We start from the raw sequence: 20,759 nt of genomic DNA, 5'->3' as shown, positions 1-20,759 counted from the left end.
GCCTCTGGAGAGACACGCACACACGCACACACCTCCTTAAAGGATTCAGCAAGGTGCATGAACCAAGTAAGAACGTCACGTGCCACAACCACACACGTGAGCGAGAACACACGCGCGCCGCTGCGCGCACACACACACACACACACACACACACACACACACACACACACACACACACACACACACACACACACACACACACACACACACACACACACACACACACACACACACACACACACACACACACACACACACACACACACAGTAATTCACAACATGAGAGCTGCACTGTCAACTCCTGATGGTGCTCTTTAGAATAGTGCTGCTGCTCCAGGGACCATTTGAACTGACTCACATGCTGTGTGTGTGCGTGTGTGTCGCTTACGTGTGCGTTTGGAGCACGTGCCATTGCTACTCAATAAAACCACCTTGCTGAAGCACCTAGGAGAATCTGTGTGTGTGTGTGTACTTGCCCGTGTGCGAGAGGGAGACCTGTACGACAGAGCGACGGAGGCCACCCGACACGAGCACCCTTCACAGACAAGAAAAGAAGAAGTGGGCGTCGAAGCAAAGAGGGTGAGATCAAAACAAAGTGAGAGAAGTAGTGAAGCGGCGTGTGTGAGAGAGAGTGTGAAGAGACCACGAGAGAGAGAGATTGGGGAGACTGAGAGGGGGGGGGGGGGGGAGACAGGAGGGGAAAAACAAAAACAACAACAAAACGAGTGAGAGAGCGATTAAGCCTGTGCATCCATCTGGGAAATGTGTGATGGAATAACAACAGCACCCCCCCCCCCCCACACACACAGCCCACAGCCCAGCAGGCCACCCCGCAGAACGCCGAGCCGCAGAGTCCCACGGCACACCTTCCATTAGCGATGTTAACCGCGGCGAGCTAGCTGCAGGTGGACACGAGGGCCGGAACGCGGGAGCCTCGTTCAGCCAATTAAAACGGCGGGAGCATCGGAAAGGTCAGGTGTCCATCTCCAAGGCGGGCGGGGGAGGGGAGGGAGGCTGCTGTGCTAAAACCCGGTGTGTACCAGAACACCTCTTAAAGCGGCCCTGGAGATGCAGAGGGCTTTACAGACTCACATGCACCCACCCCACGTATGTGCACGCACGCACGCACACACACACACGAATACACACACACACTCAAACCCACAATTCTTTCTGATGCGGAAGCGATAGCTGTCGTACTCATAAACAGCTCGGCAAACAAAAAACTCCCTCGCTCTCTCCCTCTTTCCCTCCCTCTGCCCCTCCCCTCTGCCCCTCCCTCTGTCCCTCCCTCTGCCCCTCCCTCTGTCCCTCCCTCTGCCCCTCCCTCTGCCCCTCCCTCTGCCCCTCCCTCGCTCCCTCCGTCTTTCCCTCCCTCGCTCCCTCCCTCTTTCCCTCCCTCGCTCCCTTCCTCCCGCCCCTCTTAAACATCTAGCATTTGAATTTACATTCTGCTAAGAAGGATTGAGAGGGGGCAGCCAAGAGTGGTCAACCTAAACCTGCTATAAATAGCTTGAGATGTGGAGTGACAGAGAGAGAGAGAAAGAGTGTGAGAGAGAGACAGAGAGAGACGCAGAGAGCGTGCGAGAGAGAAAAAGACGGGAGAGAGAAATAGAGACAGAGAAAAAGACAAAGAGATAGGCTAAATGGACACCAAGTGTGTGTGTGTGTGTGTGTGCGCGGAGGATGGCTGCCCGCCGGCCAGATACTTTAGAAGCAGAAGGCTTGCGTTGTGGCATTCATTCTGCACACAATCGAAATCCTGGCAGAGCTGTGGACCGCGCAGGGCTGCATGACAGAACGCTGCAGAGCACGACAAGCCACCCTCCAAACAGAGTGGATGGAAACATAAGTAGTAAGGGCCCAACACCAGCCCTCAGACGGCCCCACACCAGCCCTCGGACGGCCCCACACCAGCCCCCGGACGGCCCCACACCAGCCCCCGGATGGCCCCACACCAGCCCCCAGAGGGCCCCACACCAGCCCCCAGAGGGCCCCACACCAGCCCCCAGAGGGCCCCACACCAGCCCCCAGAGGGCCCCACACCAGCCCCCAAAGGGCCCCACACCAGCCCCCGGACGGCCCCACACCAGCCCTCGGACGGCCCCACACCAGCCCCCAGAGGGCCCCACACCAGCCCCCAGATGGCCCCACACCAGCCCCCAGAGGGCCCCACACCAGCCCCCGGATGGCCCCACACCAGCCCTCGGACGGCCCCACACCAGCCCTCGGACGGCCCCACACCAGCCCTCGGACGGCCCCCACACCAGGCCTCGGACGGCCCCACACCAGCCCTCGGACGGCCCCACACCAGCCCTCGGACGGCCCCACACCAGCCCCCGGAGGGCCCCACACCAGCCCCCAGAGGGCCCCACACCAGCCCCCCAGAGGGCCCCACACCAGCCCCCAGAGGGCCCCACACCAGCCCCCAGAGGGCCCCACACCAGCCCTCGGACGGCCCCACACCAGCCCTCGGACGGCCCCACACCAGCCCTCGGACGGCCCCACACCAGCCCTCGGACGGCCCCACACCAGCCCTCGGACGGCCCCACACCAGCCCTCGGACGGCCCCACACCAGCCCCCAGATGGCCCCACACCAGCCCCCAGATGGCCCCACACCAGCCCCCAGAGGGCCCCACACCAGCCCCCAGAGGGCCCCACACCAGCCCCCAGAGGGCCCCACACCAGCCCCAGGTCCATGAGACCACCAAGGAGCACTATCAGTAGTTCTTCTTGCCAGCGCACATCAGACAGTAATAACTCACAGTGAGCAGGAACACTGGCAGTGTTGTTGGGGCATCTGTAATGAACTGCATTGTTTGCACTGTTCCGTTTGCATCGTTTAGTACATCTCCCAGTCATTGGTAAACCGCTATATCAGGGCTTCTGGATATTGATTTCTGCAATCTGTGCAACAGTCATCTGTACAGTTTGCTGGTCCGTCCTTCTCAGTGTCACCAGAGTTGTGTGTTGTCACTTGAATTGTTTTATGCAGATGTACCAGTGTGTGTCACCAACGTTAAATTGGTTTGTTCATGTGTGTATGACTCTGTTATTTAACCCTGTGTTTTACCCCATGTACAGCCCTGTGTATTTTTGGCATTTTGTATATTTTTCCTATTTCCACTTCAACGCTGCAATCCCCCCTTGGGGATCAATAAAGTAACCACTGGTACTAACCCCACCATCTGGACTGGGATTGAAGCCTGTATAACACAACCCAACACTGGGCTTTCCTAGGTTGAGAGTCATTATCATCTTCCAGCCTCTCTCATCATGACTTCATCACTTCCGCCCCCCCCCTCACACTCCACCTCCAACCCCCACCACCCTTCCCCTCCATCCCCCCAACCCCCCCCCCCCCCCCAACCCCCCCCCCTAACCCCCCCCCCCCCCCCCCCCCTCCCCCCCCCTTCACCTCAGGCTTTGATGATGCTGCTGATCTCGTCTTAAACCGTCACCGTGCTGCATACCCCGGGTATGCAGCACGGCGCTGGAGCTTAGGGAGGGTGATTACGTCCCCTGCTTAAGCCCCGGCAGCAGCCCCCGGTCGGGGTGTGATTAAGGGAGAGGGCCCAAGGAAGCTCCGGGTCTCCGGATGAGAGTGTGACCCTCGGAGAGGGTGAAGCTAAGCCCCCTGCGACTTCCAGATTGTGCCGACTCCAGAGTTCAAATGTACAGGACACATGGGCTGGAGTGCGTGTGTGCCTGCTAATTCAGCCAAGCACGCTGGGTGCGATCTCGAGTGCAAAAGTGTGTGCGTGTGTCAATGGTTGTGACCAAGTGTGCGTTAATGTGATTGTCCTCTAAAACGATTCCGGGGGACAAATCAGCATGCATCTCAACACTAGCAGTCCTGACCCATGTCTATCTTATCTCCATCGACGGCGGGCTGATAATCCAGACATGCCCTTCATGATGTACGCAGACGCAGACACAGACACACACACACACACACACACACACGTCCATCCCCTCTGACCACGGGTTGAGGAACATCTGAAAGACATTATCTGTTGTCACTGTTCCCTTTGCAGAGGGTACACGTGCGCGCGCACAAACACACACGCGCGCACGTCAGCTTGTCTTGATATTTCCTCAGAAACCTGTGAAAGAAGATTTCTGTTGACAAGATTGCAATCGTTAAAGCGCACATCTCACCTCCTGTTTTTGACCCATCCATCATTGCCACTTGCTATGCTGTTTTCATCCACTGTGAGTGGTTGTGGGCGTGGAACAGCTAATGCTCCACGGTAGCACCAGCACACTACCAGCTGAAGCTATGGGGTCTAGTCCAGTGCTATTGTCTAACACTCGCAACATTGCAACTATTTGGTATCTTATGCGATGCATTCCTAAGTCGGTGAGACCGGTTCCACTATGTGGGTGGAATAATTGCGTAATCGAGTAAGTGGCTGGTACCTATAACTAATCAGATGTCTGATGGTACAAATAGCGAGGTTGTATGGATTTAGTTTTTGTAACAATCTAAATTCACGAGACTGAGATGGAAGTGGAGGTAAAAGTAGAGAATTATTATAGAGATTATATGATTCATAAAGACGCTCAACATCCCCTAAACTACGATCATATGAAACCCCAGCAATAAGTGAAAAAAGTCCCCAACTGATCAGATTCATGTCATTTATCTGCCTGAATAATTAATCCTCTTCAAATCAAATTAAAATAATGATGGTGTCCCAGGCACTCCGGTGTTGACCTCTGTGGTCCCTGATCTCACGGGCCTCGTCTGGGGAGGATTACTCCATTTTGTCCTGTGACCCTTTCCCCTCAAATTGATAATTCATTTGAGGGGAAATATGAAATATCCTGCATGTCCTAAAGATGTTATCAAAGATGTTATCCTTTCTTGCCTTTTAAGAGAGATTTGAGAAACTATGAGACCAAACATCCAAATAACAACAGTATGTACAGCACTCTCCCTTCAGGTGTTGATTCAGCTAACCTTATCCGTGCAGAAGTGAAACTGTTGATTTTGAGAATAAGCGAAAACAATTCCCATCTGAACTTCCAAACTCGTGTTTCTTTCTCTTTTTTGGTGAAAGTTGCACTCATACGATTGCCATCTTTTTTAGACATACATGGCATTCTTGAGGTGTTCCCGTCCAGGTTCAAAACCCTACACAGTACTGAATCTGCACTTGAACACTTAAATATTTGTAACGATATTTGATTCACTACTACTGATTCCAGGGATTCTGCTATTTGTGATGCTCTTCTTCAACACAGCTGCATTCACACTGTAAACCCCAATATTCTCCGCTGTCGTCTGGAGCAGTATGCCCCCTCACGCTTGCAACTGGTCCAGAAGGCTGCAGCGGCTCTTTTAACAGCAACAAGCAAACGAGAGCACATCTCTCTCCCGTACGGACCTTCCGCCACTGCCTCCCTACGTTGCTGAATTCATTGTAAAGGTTTTACAGTTTGCCAAAAGAACATTCAAAAGGCTAGCTCCAACCTAGCTCTCTGATATTTGACATCCACACACCCTTTCAAGGTCAATTAGGTCCACTGACCAGTTGCTCCTGGTTGTCTCCAGATCCAGGCTGGAGCACAGGGGAGATGGCATCTTTGCGGTTGTTGGAGCACCCAAACTTTGGACGAGTTGCTCCTGCGTGTTCGATTGACCCCTACTCTGCCTGTTTTTAAAACACATAGTTATCGCTGGACTTCTCACTCTGTATGAGAGATGTTGTTGTTTTCTTTTGTGTCTGTTGAAGAGCTGTTGGTATTGTGTTGTTTTTATGGATTTAGTTATTTGGATTGTACAGCACTTAGGTCAACCTCTGTTAAATGTGCTTTAGAAATCGATTTGACATTGCAAACACACACGGGCATCTAATGTATAAATAATCCAATTATTTCAAAGATGCCCTCATCAATAGTGAAATCATCCATTGTGTGTTATGTAGGAATATTGAGAATACAACCACAGGATTTACAGAACAGTAATCCTGTCATGACTGCATTTGCAGGGATGTCAACACTGATAAGATGGATGAGAAGTGACTATGGGAAGCCGTGTTTACAACGTCATTCCTGGTGAACCTTGCATGTCACATAGAAGTGTTGGATAAAGATATTCAAACACACACACTAATCTAATCCAAAATATAATCAAGAAGAGAAAATAAATCACATAGAGCAAAACTATCCAAGATGGTGAAGTGGTATTGGAATCCTAGGGCTCTGTTTGAAATGTAACTGACAACAAACCATTTCCCGGGTCAAGTCACAGCGAGCTCAAAGTGTTGATATATGCATGTGTGTATGTGTGTGCGGGGTCTGCATGCAGGTGAGTTCAAGGACATGTGTGTCTTGGTATGTGTATCTATCCGTGCGCATGCAAGTCTTTTGGTGTTTGTCTACTGTACTTTTCTGTGTGCCTGTATGTGTTTGAGTGTGTGCGTGTGCCTGTATGTGTTTGAGTGTGTGCGTGTGCGAGAGAGAGACTAACCTGCTGCTGGTGTTGTGCAGGATGACCAGAGCGTCCGGGAAGCCGTCCAGGTTGTAGTCCCCAAGGTGGAGGGTGATGGGCTGGCTCATTTCCCCAGGAGCCTGTGCAGGGGGCACGAAGCCCCACAGCGTGTCCCTGTTCTGGAAGTCAGCCAGCACGGGGAACCACTGCAACAGCACAGGGAACATGGAAGGTTCAGCTGCACAGTTCTGATCACCATTATCACCAGAAAGGTTATTATCATACAGTATATGATGTAGTGTTTTCTCGAGCAGGGATTGTGGTGTTGTGGTACAGTGTCGTGGTGTGACAGGAATGTTGTGGATTCCACCAGGGACTCTATAAAAGCAGTGCAGAGGTCTGGACAAATCCTGAGACAAACAGCTACTTCGAACCCGGTATTTAAAATAACCGACAGTACTACACATCCGACTGGTCCAGCTAGGTAACCATGGGTACGACTCAGCAGTCATGCTCTGTCCAATCAAACTACATCGTGCAGGCTGCCGCTGCAGCACAGCCAATCACGTCTCGTCTGAGACGGGGAGACTGAGCCTTTGATGACTCGGGTCCACCTGTATTGTTAGGTAGGGGACCTGTAGGACGGCTGCCCGTATGCCTATGATGGGTGATGCTGGAGCTAAGGGCCGGACGACCACAGGGGAACATTCCAGTAATAACTGGAAGGCACACTTTCAGAACTTAAAACATTTGAGTCAGTTCTTCTTCTTATCATCGCAAGCTCCCTCTTGCTAGTTGTCTAGCAACTTCCAGGCAGGTAAAGAGAGAGATAAACAGCGGTTATTCTGACCACACAGTCACAAAGCTGAGCTATTCAGCAGAAGACCGTCCACACACAGAGCTGTGACTGGGGGGGGGGGGGGGGGGGGGGGGGGGGGGGGGGGCTTCCCTCTTCCCCGGGCCTCACTATGATGGTGGGTGGCGGAGATGAAGGAAAGAGGGGGAGGGGGAACAGATGAGGAGGGTGTCAAGTATTGATGAATGCTAAAGAGCTGGTGTGGGAGAGAGAAAGAGAGGGAGATAGAACAAGAACGACAGCGTGAGCTAGCAGCAGCAGCGAGAGAGAGAGAGAGAGAGAGAGAGAGAGAGAGAGAGAGAGAGAGAGAGAGGAGACAGCAAGAGAGACAGTCAGAGACAGAGAGAGCAAGCGATAGTGACAAGAGAGAAAGAGGGAGAGACAGACGGAGGTAAACAGAGAAAAAGAGAGAGAGGCACAGAGACAGAGAGAGGCACAGAGACAGAGAGACAGAGAGACAGAGAGACAGAGAGAGAGAGAGAGAGAGAGAGAGAGAGAGAGAGAGAGAGAGAGAGAGAGCGAGAGAGAGGTGCTCCTCCACAGGCACACAGGCAGGGAGCCGTGCTGGCCTCAGGAGGACTGACACCGCTGCATCGAGGATGAGAGGTCAGGATGGATGCTCATTCTCTCTCTCCCCCGCTCTCTTAATGTTTCTCTCTCTCCGTCTCTCTGAAAACGTGTACCGGGAGACCAAGAGTACAGGAGAAAACCCTGCGTGTACAGTAGTGAGCAGATCCTCCCTCAACCTCATAACATTGACATCTCATTTGACCATTCTCCGTTTCAAACATCTCCACTTACAACATCTAAACACCTTGTCCACTGTAGGAGCTGGTCCGCAGCATGACTGTGTGGAAGCACCAAGCTCCAAGGACACTGAGCCTCGCCTGCATCCTGTTAACATGCCCAGCCGTGTGGACACATCATTGTATTGGGTGTACGTTTGCGTGTGTGTGTGTATGCATCTATGTTTGTGTGTGTGAGCGTAATGCCTGCTGTAGTCTTCTAATGGAAAGTAACATGCTCGACTGCTTTACTAGACCAGGCCCACATCTCCATTCCAATGATGCAGTCTCTCTAAAGGAGTATCTTCACGTAACACGCACACACGCGCGCACACACACACACACACACACACACACACACAAACATAGCATCTATCTCAATCTATCATCTGCCCGGGTTAAGAGGGATTCATGTACTCTCTTAACTACCCTGGAAAATACATGTGGGAGAAGAGAGAGGGAGACGGGGGGAAAAGATGGGGAAAGAGAGGATGGGAGAGAAGAGGAGAGAGAATACGAGGAGAGTAAAGGAGAAGAGAGGGGGAAGAGAGAGCACGAGAAAAGGGGAGGGATCAAGGGAGGAGAGCCGTGAAGAAGTAGGGGAGTTCATATTCTCAGGGTGTTTTCGTCTGGAAGGATTTGTGTGTGTGTGTGTATGTGTGTGTGGCAGGGCTGTGCGGGGCATGAGCAAACAGCCAGGTTCTAGAAGCACCAAACTATTCCGCTCGTGTCTCTTGCTGCTCACTACTGATGAACCCAATCAGGATGGAGAGAACTCAGGATGACACACACATACAAACACAAACACACAAACACGCACCCACACACACACACACTCCTTGCCAGAACACGTGCTCACCCTCTGTTTAATCAGGCAGAGAGCAGACATCATGAGACAATCACTGTCATACTAGTCTCCCAGCCTCCCAGTAATTAACTGGCTCTGCTTGGAAATTGACTAATTATTCATCATTCAGTTATGTGAGATAATCATAATAATAAGAAAAATGATAATAATTAGATTTGTTTATTATGCTTTCCTGGTTATTGAGTGTTACAGACTACTACTGCAATACCTCCACGTGAGTGGAGTTACTAATGCACGTCCATGTACAATTCATTGGATGTATGCAGTGGGAGGTTTTACTGGTTGTGTATGTTAATATGGAAGGATATTCTAGGAATGTGTTTCAACACAGGAAATACGATCCCTCCAAGAACACCTATATGCATAGATATGTTGTACATTTCCAACCAGCTGGACACATATGCCTTTAATCAAGAGATGCATGTTTAAGTAGCTCAGGGTTATCACAAGGAGAGGTGTAAGGCCAGGAGGGAGAGATGGACGATACTGGATGATGTCTAGGTAATGGAGAGAAAGAGAGAGAGAGATAGATATAGAGAGATAGATAGTGGGAGAGAGATAGATAGACGGAGAGCGATAGAGGGAGAGAGATAGAGAGATAGAGAGATAGAGAGATAGAGAGATAGAGAGAGAGAGAGAGAGAGAGAGAGAGAGAGAGAGAGAGAGAGAGAGAGAGAGAGAGAGAGAGGTGCTGCTGTGCTAGTCTCTGCTCGTCTGTAAGATCATCCAATATCTCTGGTGTTAAGAAGGGCAGGTGCCAGGCACACAAACTGCATGTTTAGTCATCAGTAAAACCCAGCAGCACAGAGCCCACACACATCACGCTACATCCATGCTGCCCGCAAAACACACACCGCCCGCACACACGCACGCCCTCAGTGCCTTTGTTTACTAAGGCGAAAAAAGCCGGCATGTTAGCAGATTCCTGCTCCCATCGATCCCTCTCGGCAGGAACGACGCTTCATTAGTCCAAGAAATTCAAATTTCAGAAGCGACGGGTAGCGTGCATCGAGGTGCCGTTACGTCGATAGAGAACACAGGCGGTGGCATCGGCGCGCTATCCAGACAGGCTTCTAATGAACCTGCAGCTTTATGATCCAGAGGACGACTGCTAGTGTATCGCTCATCTCCTAATGACTGCAGTGAGACAAACTGATCTGCATGCACGCACACGCGCACACACACACACACACACACACACACACACACACACACACACACACACACACACACACACACACACACACACACACACACACACACACACACACACACACACACACACACACACACACACACACACACACACACACACACACACACACACACACACACACACACACACACACACACACACACACACACACACACACACACACACACACACACACACACGGCTCTCTCCTGGCCAGCTGCTTCACTCCAGCAGACCTGTGTGGATTGTGAAGGCAGCACTATACAGAATGGTGGATGGACATCTCTGCAGTAGCGATGAACGAGTGGGATGGGAGGCGTGGATGTATGCCACGGTGTTGGTGTGCTGCCAGAGAGACCCGGCGTGGCTCTTCAGCATGGACGGCACCTGCTGCCAGTGTGCCATGGCGCCCTCTGTGTGTGTCCGTCACAGAGTGATGACCTCACTCCCCGTGTGAGTGTCTCAGAGTGATGACCTGGGGAGACTTGGCAGAGTGTGCGTGTGTGTGTGACCATTAGTAAAACCGTGATCAGTAGGAGAGGAGCCTCTTCGTACACACACACGCACACACACACACAAGCTCATTCCGGATCATTCCGTTCTGAAATGTGAACAGCAGTGCAAACTGCAGCAGTGGAGAAAAAATGACGAATGGGCAGGAAGGTAAATATTATTTATCGCCTTCAGAAGAAACAAGCTCTACATTCATCAAGGATCTGACAAACTGCTGCTCAAGTCAATTTGAGGACACAGCCTGCTTTACAGGCTGCATGGAAATGAAAGGAACAACTGTGAAGCTGGAGACTAGCAGAACGGAGCCCTCATCACAACCACACACACACACACACCGTTTTTGTGCCCCTTTGTATGGAAATGTTACCCCAGTGTGTGTCTGTTTCTCATGTCTCTTCCCCAAAAAATAAATCAATTTTCCTGCTCTCTGGTTGTCTCTCTTTTTCTACTCTCTCTCCATGTTTTATGGATGGTCATCCTTCCCTGCAGATTAAGAGCCATTCAAATCCCGGCTGGCCTGCCTCTCCTTTCCTCCCCGACCCCCCCCCCTCCCCATCGCCCCACTCCCAAGTCCCATGACAGCTAACGGCTCCATTAACATGTCTGGACCATGTCTGTCTCTCCAAGCTAGGGAGATGGAACGGCTGTGAGTATGTGCACTCCAAAAAAATACCTTCACATCACGTCAGTGCAAAAATCCTAGTTATGAGATTGCTTATGCTGGAAACGAGAACATTTGGCTGCCAGTGCAATAAGAACATTTGACGAGATTTATTAAAATAATGTCTACTTAAATGGAGTCAGCGGGTAAGCCGTTTATACTAGAAACAGGTCAAATTCGATTTCAAAGACACTCAGCTAGATGTACAGTTTATGCAGTGTGTGTGTGTGTGTGTGTGTGTGTGTGTGTGTGTGTGTGAGAGAGGACAGACTTCACTGCCTTTGAGATGCAGTCTGATAACTGAGGTCCTTTCAGTCCAAAAACAGAGGTTATAATGTGTTCCTTACTATGGACACAATACTGTGGTGTTCTCGTTAACAACTACTGGTGCAATTGTGTGCGTGTGGGGGTGTGGGTGGGGGGGGGTTGCTATAGGGACAGTGTGTCAGTGAGTGGGATGCTATTGTGGCACAGCTGTATACAAACTAATGAGTTGGAGGAACATGTTGACACCGTCAATAATGATCAGATTAGAGTGATAGAAAACTGTCAAAAGATCAAATTAACTCACTATGTGCGTGTGTTTGTATGCTTGTGTTAACAACATTTCTACACACAACAATCATACTGTGGAATATGACTAACGCAACAACACACACTCAGGCCCTAACAAACATCCACACACACACACACACACACACACAGCTGGACTTGATCACTCCACCATCATGCGGCGTGGTCGGTGAATGACGGTGATGTCACAGTGGAGTACTACAACCTGTTGTAAATGTGAGTGGGCAGATGACTATGTCATGTCATTGTTGATGTATAGTACTGTACCGTACATCAACTGACTTCAAAACATCTGCTTGATGAATATGACATCAGATGATGAGGATGTGACAGTGGCGCAGAATACCACGCCCGGTCCTGAATGCTGGCGACGTGGTGAATGATGGTGATGTCATCGTGGAAACATTGAATACAAGCAGAAGGCCGGCGGGGTCATGAAGTCAGGTCAGCGTACCTGATTGTCTCCTGGTCTGGACAGATAGATGGCACTCCTCCGGCAGCTGGCGTCCATACACACTGGCAAGAGGTGGTCCTGGAACCCATCACCATCTGGACACACACACACACACACACATATCCCAGATAAGACTCACAATAGATGACCTAGTTCCCCCGGGTGGTGGAGTCGAAGATGGAGCAGAGGAGAGGAGGCCTCCAGCATCCGGAAGGTTGAGACAATGACATTAACACAGTCAGACAGAAGAACTGAGGGGGAGGAGGGGAAATCACATTAAGGCTGTCAGACAGCACACAGCGGAGTTTGCGCGCGTGTGTGTCTGTGTGTGTGTGAGAGAGAGGGATGGAGAGAGATGGAGAGAGGATGAGAGAGGATGAGAGATGAGGAGAGAGAGAGAGAGAGAGAGAGAGAGAGAGAGAGAGAGAGAGAGAGAGAGAGAGAGAGAGAGAGAGAGGAACATAATTTAGTCGTTTGGTGATCTTAGCATGCCTGTCAGTCTCTATATTGTTCCCGGCATTACTGAGGTTGACAGCTCAGTGTTATGTGACACACGCCAGCACGCGCGTGTGCAAAAACTGAGGGGGAAACCGAATAAAGTGAGAGAAGCCAACAAGTGGATGTAGAGGAAGGGAGAGGTGGAGAAGCAGCAGGTGGATGTAGAGGAAGGGAGATGTGGAGAAGCAGCAGGTGGATGTAGAGGAAGCCAGCAGGTGGAGAAGCAGCAGGTGGATGTAGAGGAAGGGAGAGGTGGAGAAGCCAGCAGGTGGATGTAGAGGAAGGGAGAGGTGGAGAAGCCAGCAGGTGGATGTAGAGGAAGGGAGATGTGGAGAAGCCAGCAGGTGGATGTAGAGGAAGGGAGAGGTGGAGAAGCAGCAGGTGGATGTAGAGGAAGGGAGAGGTGGAGAAGCAGCAGGTGGATGTAGAGGAAGGGAGAGGTGGAGAAGCAGCAGCGGGAGGGAGATAAGAACAGGATAAAACACGTCTTCTGTGGGTGAACAAGAGAGTCGCAGACAGAGAGAGAAGACAGAGAGTAACAAGAGACAGGGGCACAGGAAGAGGGGATGACACACAGAGAGAGCTGTAGGGAGAGATAGAGAGAGAGAGAGAGAGAGAGAGAGAGAGAGAGAGAGAGAGAGAGAGAGAGAGAGAGAGAGAGAAAGAGAGAGAGAGAGAGGTGAAAGGCGAGGGAGCGTGGCAGTTCACAGGGAGGGGCGGAGGGGCGGCGATAGAGAAGAAGAAAGAGAGGCACACGGCAGGAGAGTTTGGTTCCTGTCCGTGCTGGGATTCAGGGGAACACCATTGACATTCATAGGATACAACACAGGAGCAAAAATAATGTAAATCAGAGAGCCAGCCTGGAGAGAGACAAGGAGATTACACCCTGACACACACACACAACAGCCAGTAAACAGTCACATATGGCTTTTCTCTGATATGGGCCTTGAAAAAGTGTGTGTGTGTGTGTTTCGATTTGTGAGGGAGACTCCACCCAGCGCAGTAGTTGCTCACACAAGACATTCATGGCAGTGTCTTTATGTTGCTGTGTAGAAAAATGCCACAAAACAATGTCCTGCCTTCCTGTCAGGCAGCAGCTAAACACCGCAGTGTGTGTGTGTGTGTGATTGTGTCACAATAAGGGCTCATTTAAGCAGCCATTCCCTTAGTTTAACACCTTGTGCATTTACATAACACCTCAAATGGTGCTGTCAAGTCATCAGGGACAACAACAAACACATTGTCAACATCATCATCCTCCTCGACGCCAACATCACGCTAATCAATCCCCCTCGTTAAAATCATTATGAATCTCCACAACCGTCATCCTGGTCCTGATCTGCCAGCAAATCCTCGCCAATGGCGTTCCATCTCACTACCCTATTCCTGAATTATGCACCAGACACTGTCACTTTGAGCCATGCAATTAAAGCCCTGATAAGACAGCCAGGCTTGTATGTGTGACATATGCTGGGCATCCATCAAACAGAGTTCTCCAGGTGGCCTCCTTATTCTGCGGTGGATGAACCGCTCCTCTCAAAACACACAAACTACGAGAGGTTAATAATCCAGAAATAGACTCTCTACTGGAGTGTTTCTCAGAATGGGCGTGTGGTTGCAGATGTGTGTGTGTGTGTGTGCTAGAGAGTGTCAGTGTGTGTATACGTGTGTGTAAGAGTGTGTCAGTGTGCATACTAGTGTGTGTACGTGTGTATGAGAGAGAGAGCCAGAAAGAAAAAGAGAGACACAGAAAGAAAGAGAGACAGAAAGAGAGACAGAGAGAGAGAACGTGTCATTGTGTGTCCGTGTGCGTTAGAGTATGCGTAAGTGCGTGTGTGAGTGGAGGTTTTAGAGGAAGGTCACCGCTGTATCTCTGATCTACCACTGAGGTGTGGGCGGGAGAGGAGAGACGAGGAGAAGAGAGGAGTGAGAATTGACAGCTTGGAGTGTGATCAGAATAATTCCCACTTCGAATCAGACTGGAGCACCACACTCCCTGCTTTCCCCCTCTCCTTCTCTCCTTCTCTCCCCCTCTCTCTTTCCCCCCCCCCCCCCCCCCTCTCTCTCTCTCTCTCTCGTTCTCTTCTGGATTATCCCTCCTTCTTTCTCACATCTATTTCTCCCTCCCTCCCTCCACCATAACCCCACATCCCACTTTTCTTGAATCCATACCCATGCAGCATCCCACTGTCTTCAACATGTCGAGCACATCCCCTTCTCTCCTTTGAAGCCCTCCAGTCCTCCTCCTCTCTTTCATGCCTGACTCCCCAGGTCGGCTGCACACGGCTCTGCAGCTCAGGTGCCTTTTCAATCCAATATCTGCTTTTTAATTAGGTATTCAGATCTCCAGCAAGCCTCTCAGGCAACACGGAAAACACAAGAAGAATCAAGGACGGCTGAGCTTTGAAGATGGAGGCCATGAAGCCATTTAGACTGGTGGTGGCAGACGTCACACACGCACACCTACACACATGTGACAGGCTGCTCTTCATACTCTTTGACAAGGCTGTCACATCCGCCTGGTTGTGTCTGGGTCACTGAAAATGGTGCTTCTGCACGACAAATGCAGCCCCTTGTCTGTGTATGTTTGAGAGAGAGAGACAGAGAGTGAAATAGAGAGAGACACAGAGACAGTGAAATAGAGAGACACAGAGAGAGAGAACGAGAGAGAGAGACAGAGAGAGAAATGGAGAGACACAGAGAGTGAAATAGAGAGAGAGATCTCTAGGTCTTTCCTCATTCTGCAAAGGAGTCAAAAACCGTCCAAAATCAACCAAGCCATTGCCAGAGTTCCAAACGTAAATTCAAAATGTTAACTATTGTAATTGTTAACTAGGAGAGACAGCCCCTTTGCTTTTATCAATGTATGACACATCCTTTGAATGCTTACAATCTGCACTGTCATGATCAATAAAAAACTGATAAATAACATTGCATTACCTTGGGGAACAAAATACCAGCTCCTGTCACATATGATGACTTTGCTGTTTGTCTTTCTATCTATTATGTGATCATTACGGCTCCTCTGTTCATTCAGTTGTATGTGTATTGAATTAATCCCATTTTAAATAGCATCATCTCCATCCCTCCACCTACTACATGATATAGCTTTACTGACATTCAGAAGCAGGAACAGGCTTTATCTCCAACGAGTTCCTTCAGGAACCTTCCCAGAATCCTTAGCTTCACCAGGCATATAACTGACCTTAGGATTCCATCCTCACAGCCAAGCAACAGCTTGTGTTGTGTGGAATTTTCATGGTGGCAAGGAGGAAACACAGATTAAATAAATGAAAAGTTCTTGTTTGCTAAGCTAAGCCGGAGATTGGAGCCAAAGAGGCCCTCAAGAGATAAGGACTGAAGCACACACATCAAATAACATATAGGTCATTTCTCCTGCCATTGCCAGGGATTCATGCATAATTGCCCCTTTGGGATATAGCACAATTTGTACTCTGAATATTTGATGGTTCCTGATAAAAGATTGAACTCACCATTGAGTTTATGGATATGGCTATACATGTGTTTGTGTGTGTGCACGTGGGAAAGTGTCTGTGTGTCTGTGTGTGTGTGTGTGTGTGTGTATAAATCTCAAAACTCAACCCAAAACTGATAGAAGCATGGATAGCCCTACTCTCGTACAACAGTAATCACAAACCAGAAGAAGGACAATCCCAAACGGAACATTCCCTTATCCAGCCCGGGCCAGCAGACTGCTCCTCCCGTGTCGTGTGGAGTTGAATCCAGACAGTTTTCTATAAATAGAAGCTCTGCGGCAGCAAGCTTTCGCAAGGACGACGGAGTGCATCTTTAAGATTACACCGCTGGGATTTAGTCCCAACGTGGGCTAAATCCTAATCCAGCACACAGTTGAACAATGAGTGATGCAGAGATTTCGTAACGAGATAAGACGCAGGGAAAGTTTGTTCGTGGGGGGGGGAAGCAGGGGGGGGGGAGCAGGGGGAAAATGGCACTGCCAAAGGAACACAGGCAGCAGCATTCAGAGCCCTTTGAAGACCTGAACTTCTAGTACAGGACAAGGGCACTGAAGGAGACAAGACATGAAAGACGTGTGTTACACACACACACGCACACACACACACACACAGAAGCCTTACCAAAATCAACGAAAGTGGACTGTCCAACCACATGGATGCCTATAGGAGGAGTTTCTGACAGCGTTCTGGTGAAGTTCCCATCCTGGGGAGGAAGAGGAGGAACATGTTAAACATGGAAAAAACACACACACAAGCACACTCACACACTGGTCGTATGTTATCCTCCTGGCTAGTTAAACCCTTTGTGCCATCATTAACCCTGAACCTGTGGGAGGAATGGCGGCAATAGATCAATATGTTCCAGAGTCATACATTCACTGGTTTCACAAGGTCAGCGCTGAGATGTGCTGCAACACTGACTGACTGGCTTGTTCCTGGAGAAGGTGAGGCGTCTAGAGACTGCAAGTGTGAGCTGGACCCACGGCTTATTTACACATAATCACACATGCATTATGAATACTGTCTAGTCTTCTCAGTAATAACATCTAAATACTGCATCTCGGCTGAATGAACAGAAGGGGAGGGAAGAGAGAGAGAGGGAGGGAGGGAAAGAGAGAGAGAGAAAATGAGGATTTAGTGTGTGTAAAGGATTCCTTTCTGCCAGGGAAACAGATGTGATTGGAAACTGTCAGAGATAAGGCCTGTAAAATTGAGAGGGACATAGAGAGAAAGAGTGAAGAGACAGACAGAGAAACACAGAGAGACACACACACACACAGAAAGAGAGAGAGCGAGAGGGGGAGAGAAATAGAGACAGGAAGACCACTCTTCTTCTACTGGTTATTTACATTTAGTCATTTATCAGACACACTTATCCAGAGCGACTTACAATAAGTACAGGGACATTCTCCCCGAGGCAAGTAGGGTGAAGTGCCTTGCCCAAGGACACAACGTCATTTTGCACGGCCGGGAATCGAACCGGCAACCTTCTGATTACTAGCCCGCTTCCCTAACCGCTCAGCCACCTGGAGTCAGGTGGCTGAGCGGTTATCATGATTATGTTTAGGGATGCGTATTGATAAGATTTTAACGATTCCGACTCCTTATCAATTCCTGCTTATCGATTCGATTCCTTATTGATTCTCTTATCGATTCTCCCCTCTACAGCCAACTAGGTCTGTGCGTCCTGCACCCCCCCACACACACACTCGTTCTAAACAAATTTCTCAAACTGGCTTTGACTGGCTCTGGAATGAGCTAATACCTACCACCTCTAGGCCTCTTCAGGCCTCTGTTTTCAAAACTAAATCTAGTCGGAGATAGAAACTTTCAGTTTTCTTGTGTTCAAGCTTCCATTACTCAACACCAGTAGGACTTACAGGGGTCCTAACAACAGGGGAAATAACTTCAGTGGCACCTTTCAAAAGAGACCATTTACATGCATGTACTCCAAATGGTTCAACAACAGCTTTCAATGTACTTTGGGTATGTTGTTTAGGCATTTTCAGGCACATTTAACAGGATTATTAAAAGGTTAAACAATTAAAATGCTAAGTTTAATAATGGATTAAAAATCGATATGCTAAGTTTAATAATGGGACACGCAAACGTTTGCTGATAACACACTCCGCCCCGATAACGTGAAATGATCAATAAGATCAATACTAATGGGAGACAAATGCCGGAGCTAAAATGTATGCTTCAAACGACGGGACAGAAGATAACTAGATCGACTACACACAATAAAGGCAAATTGCTTCACACAGTAACAAGTGGTTGTGATCACTTTTGAGCAGTTTAGCTCTACCTTAGATAGTTAGAGATGAAGCGCGAACGTTAGCTGCGCTGCTGCATGCATCGAATACATGACATTCCAGTAACTTCATTCCATGCTGTGTGTTCAAATGCTTCTTCATATTTGTAGTATTTCCTCCCTTCGACGAAATAGACTTTTTACACGCGTTACAAGTGGCGTTGTTGTCATTTTGTTGTGTGAAATACAACCAAACTTTAGAACGCTTCTTCCTAGTTGCCATGTTCGCTGCAGTCTGTCTGAATAAACTATAAAAGTTCGCGCATGCGCAACGGCACAGAGAATCGTTAACAGAATCGTTAAGGAATTTTGCTAACGATTCCAAGGAATCGATTCACTAGGAACCGGTTGTAAACAAGAACCGGTTCTCGATACCCATCCCTAATTATGTTGTTTGGAAATATTGTACAAACAAATGTATTCCATGCCAATAAAGTGAGGAGAAAAGAGTGCGATGACAACAGAGAAACCTGCCTTTTACGTTCCCTCCCCACTCATGCTTATTTTTGGCTGCAAGTCAGACAAAAGGTAAGGGGGGTGGTGACCAACACAGATAGATAGATGGATAGATAGATGGAGAGAGGGAGGGAGGGAGGGCATCTCTCCTGCCGGCATTGTCAAAGTGCTCTTTCTGATTTGAAAGCGGGACATTCATCATTAACTCTCTCGCAATCTCTCCTTCGCCAACCCCCACCATCTACCTCCCTACCGCCCTCCCTCACAAGCACTGAGATGTTATCCTCAAATCACCTCGCAGGCCCAACCCGGGGCAGCAGGGTGAGACTAGCTGGCTCTGGACTCAGTAGTGCCCTGGCTGAGGGACCACAGTAGGGCTGGCCGGCTGCTCTGGCTAGATCACGTGTGGCTACAGTGATGCGAAAGGACTGGGGCACAAACATACACACCCACTCATAACACACACACACAACCGCGTAAGCACTGCATCACTCTCCATGCTTACCTATAGTTAATTTCTCAATGTAAGACTCAGCCTTAATCAGAGAACAAAACAGAACACTTAATCAGAAGATTATATGGATATGCTCTGATTACTGATTAACTGTGTGTATGTGTGTGTGTGTGGTACTGTACATACTGTATCTATGTGAGACAGCTGATTATGAAGTAGGGCTGAAGGTGGCAAGACAGAAAAGCATGTGGAAGGCTGATTGACCATTTGTGATTTAAACCACAGTGCTGACTAATGGCTTTAACCAAGAGGGAGAGAGAGACAAAGAGTTAAAGAGACAAAGCGGGAGACAGAAAGAGAGAGGCAAAAGAGAGAGAGAGAGATCTTACGCTAGAACTTAGGGGTCAGAGTGTTAACCCTGTGCAGTGAGTAGGGAATGTGATCTAAAACTCAGTCATGGACTCGTACTGCTTTGATGATTGAGTGTGAAGCCTGGCCAGATTCTATCTGTTGTGTTTCCCTCTCTGGCGCACTCTGATTGAGACGCAGTTGACTGATGTGTGAAGACATACAGCAAGGCAAGACCTGATCGCACCGACGAGAGAGAGGGAGCGAGAGAGAGATGGTGAAAGAAAGAGGAGGGACGGATTTAAGAGAGAGGGAGGTGGGAGGACGCGATGTTGAAGGGCCGCTAGCACGCGTCTGGCTAATGTGTTTCTCTTGGCTGTTTGGTTGGCTCGGAGGACAGCCTCCTGGCCTCGACGCTTCAACAGCCCCGTCCCATCTCCCCTGGAGGGACGGGGCCGGCGCGGGGCCGGCGCGGGGCCGGCGCGGGGCCGGGCCACGTCCTGGCCAATGAAACCCTTCCTCACCGGGCTCTCTCCCCCATGGTAAACAGAGCCAGCCTCTGGTGTAATCAGAGAGGAGAGAGAGAGGGGATATCGAGGCAGACTTAGAAGGAGAGCAGGGAGAAAGTAATTAAAATCAAGTGTTGAAATGGGCGCGGGCGCTGGCCTGTGACCGGCGGAGCGCAGGCTGCTAAACGAAATAGCACACGGTGACGCGGCCCGGAGGGGATTACCGGGGTCTTACACTGGAAGGAACCAGGAAATGAGTCCCCTGTGTGTGTGTGTGTTTGTGTCACGCTGGGTTGGTTGGAATTGTGCCTCGTTCCGTGTTGGATGGGGTTGCGTAT

At 49.6% G+C, this 20,759-nt stretch overlaps 1 protein-coding gene across 1 annotated transcript in view; it reads right to left on the bottom strand.

Moving 5' to 3' along the window:
* itfg1 (integrin alpha FG-GAP repeat containing 1) overlaps nt 1–20,759 on the bottom strand; it is an 83,207-nt gene that overhangs the window by 46,720 nt on the left and 15,728 nt on the right. Inside the window, exons 8-10 of the mRNA XM_067249011.1 lie at nt 16,962–17,043; nt 12,346–12,440; nt 6,480–6,646 (exon numbers count right to left, since the gene is read on the bottom strand). Of these exons, the coding sequence (XP_067105112.1) occupies nt 6,480–6,646; nt 12,346–12,440; nt 16,962–17,043 (344 nt within the window). The remainder of the gene's footprint in view (nt 1–6,479; nt 6,647–12,345; nt 12,441–16,961; nt 17,044–20,759) is intronic.

This window comes from Osmerus mordax, chromosome 13 (genome assembly GCF_038355195.1).
Source record: "Osmerus mordax isolate fOsmMor3 chromosome 13, fOsmMor3.pri, whole genome shotgun sequence".
Taxonomy (NCBI): Eukaryota; Metazoa; Chordata; class Actinopteri; order Osmeriformes; family Osmeridae; genus Osmerus; species Osmerus mordax.
Note: the sequence above shows the minus strand (reverse complement) of the source record. Positions and strands in the feature narration are given on the sequence as shown.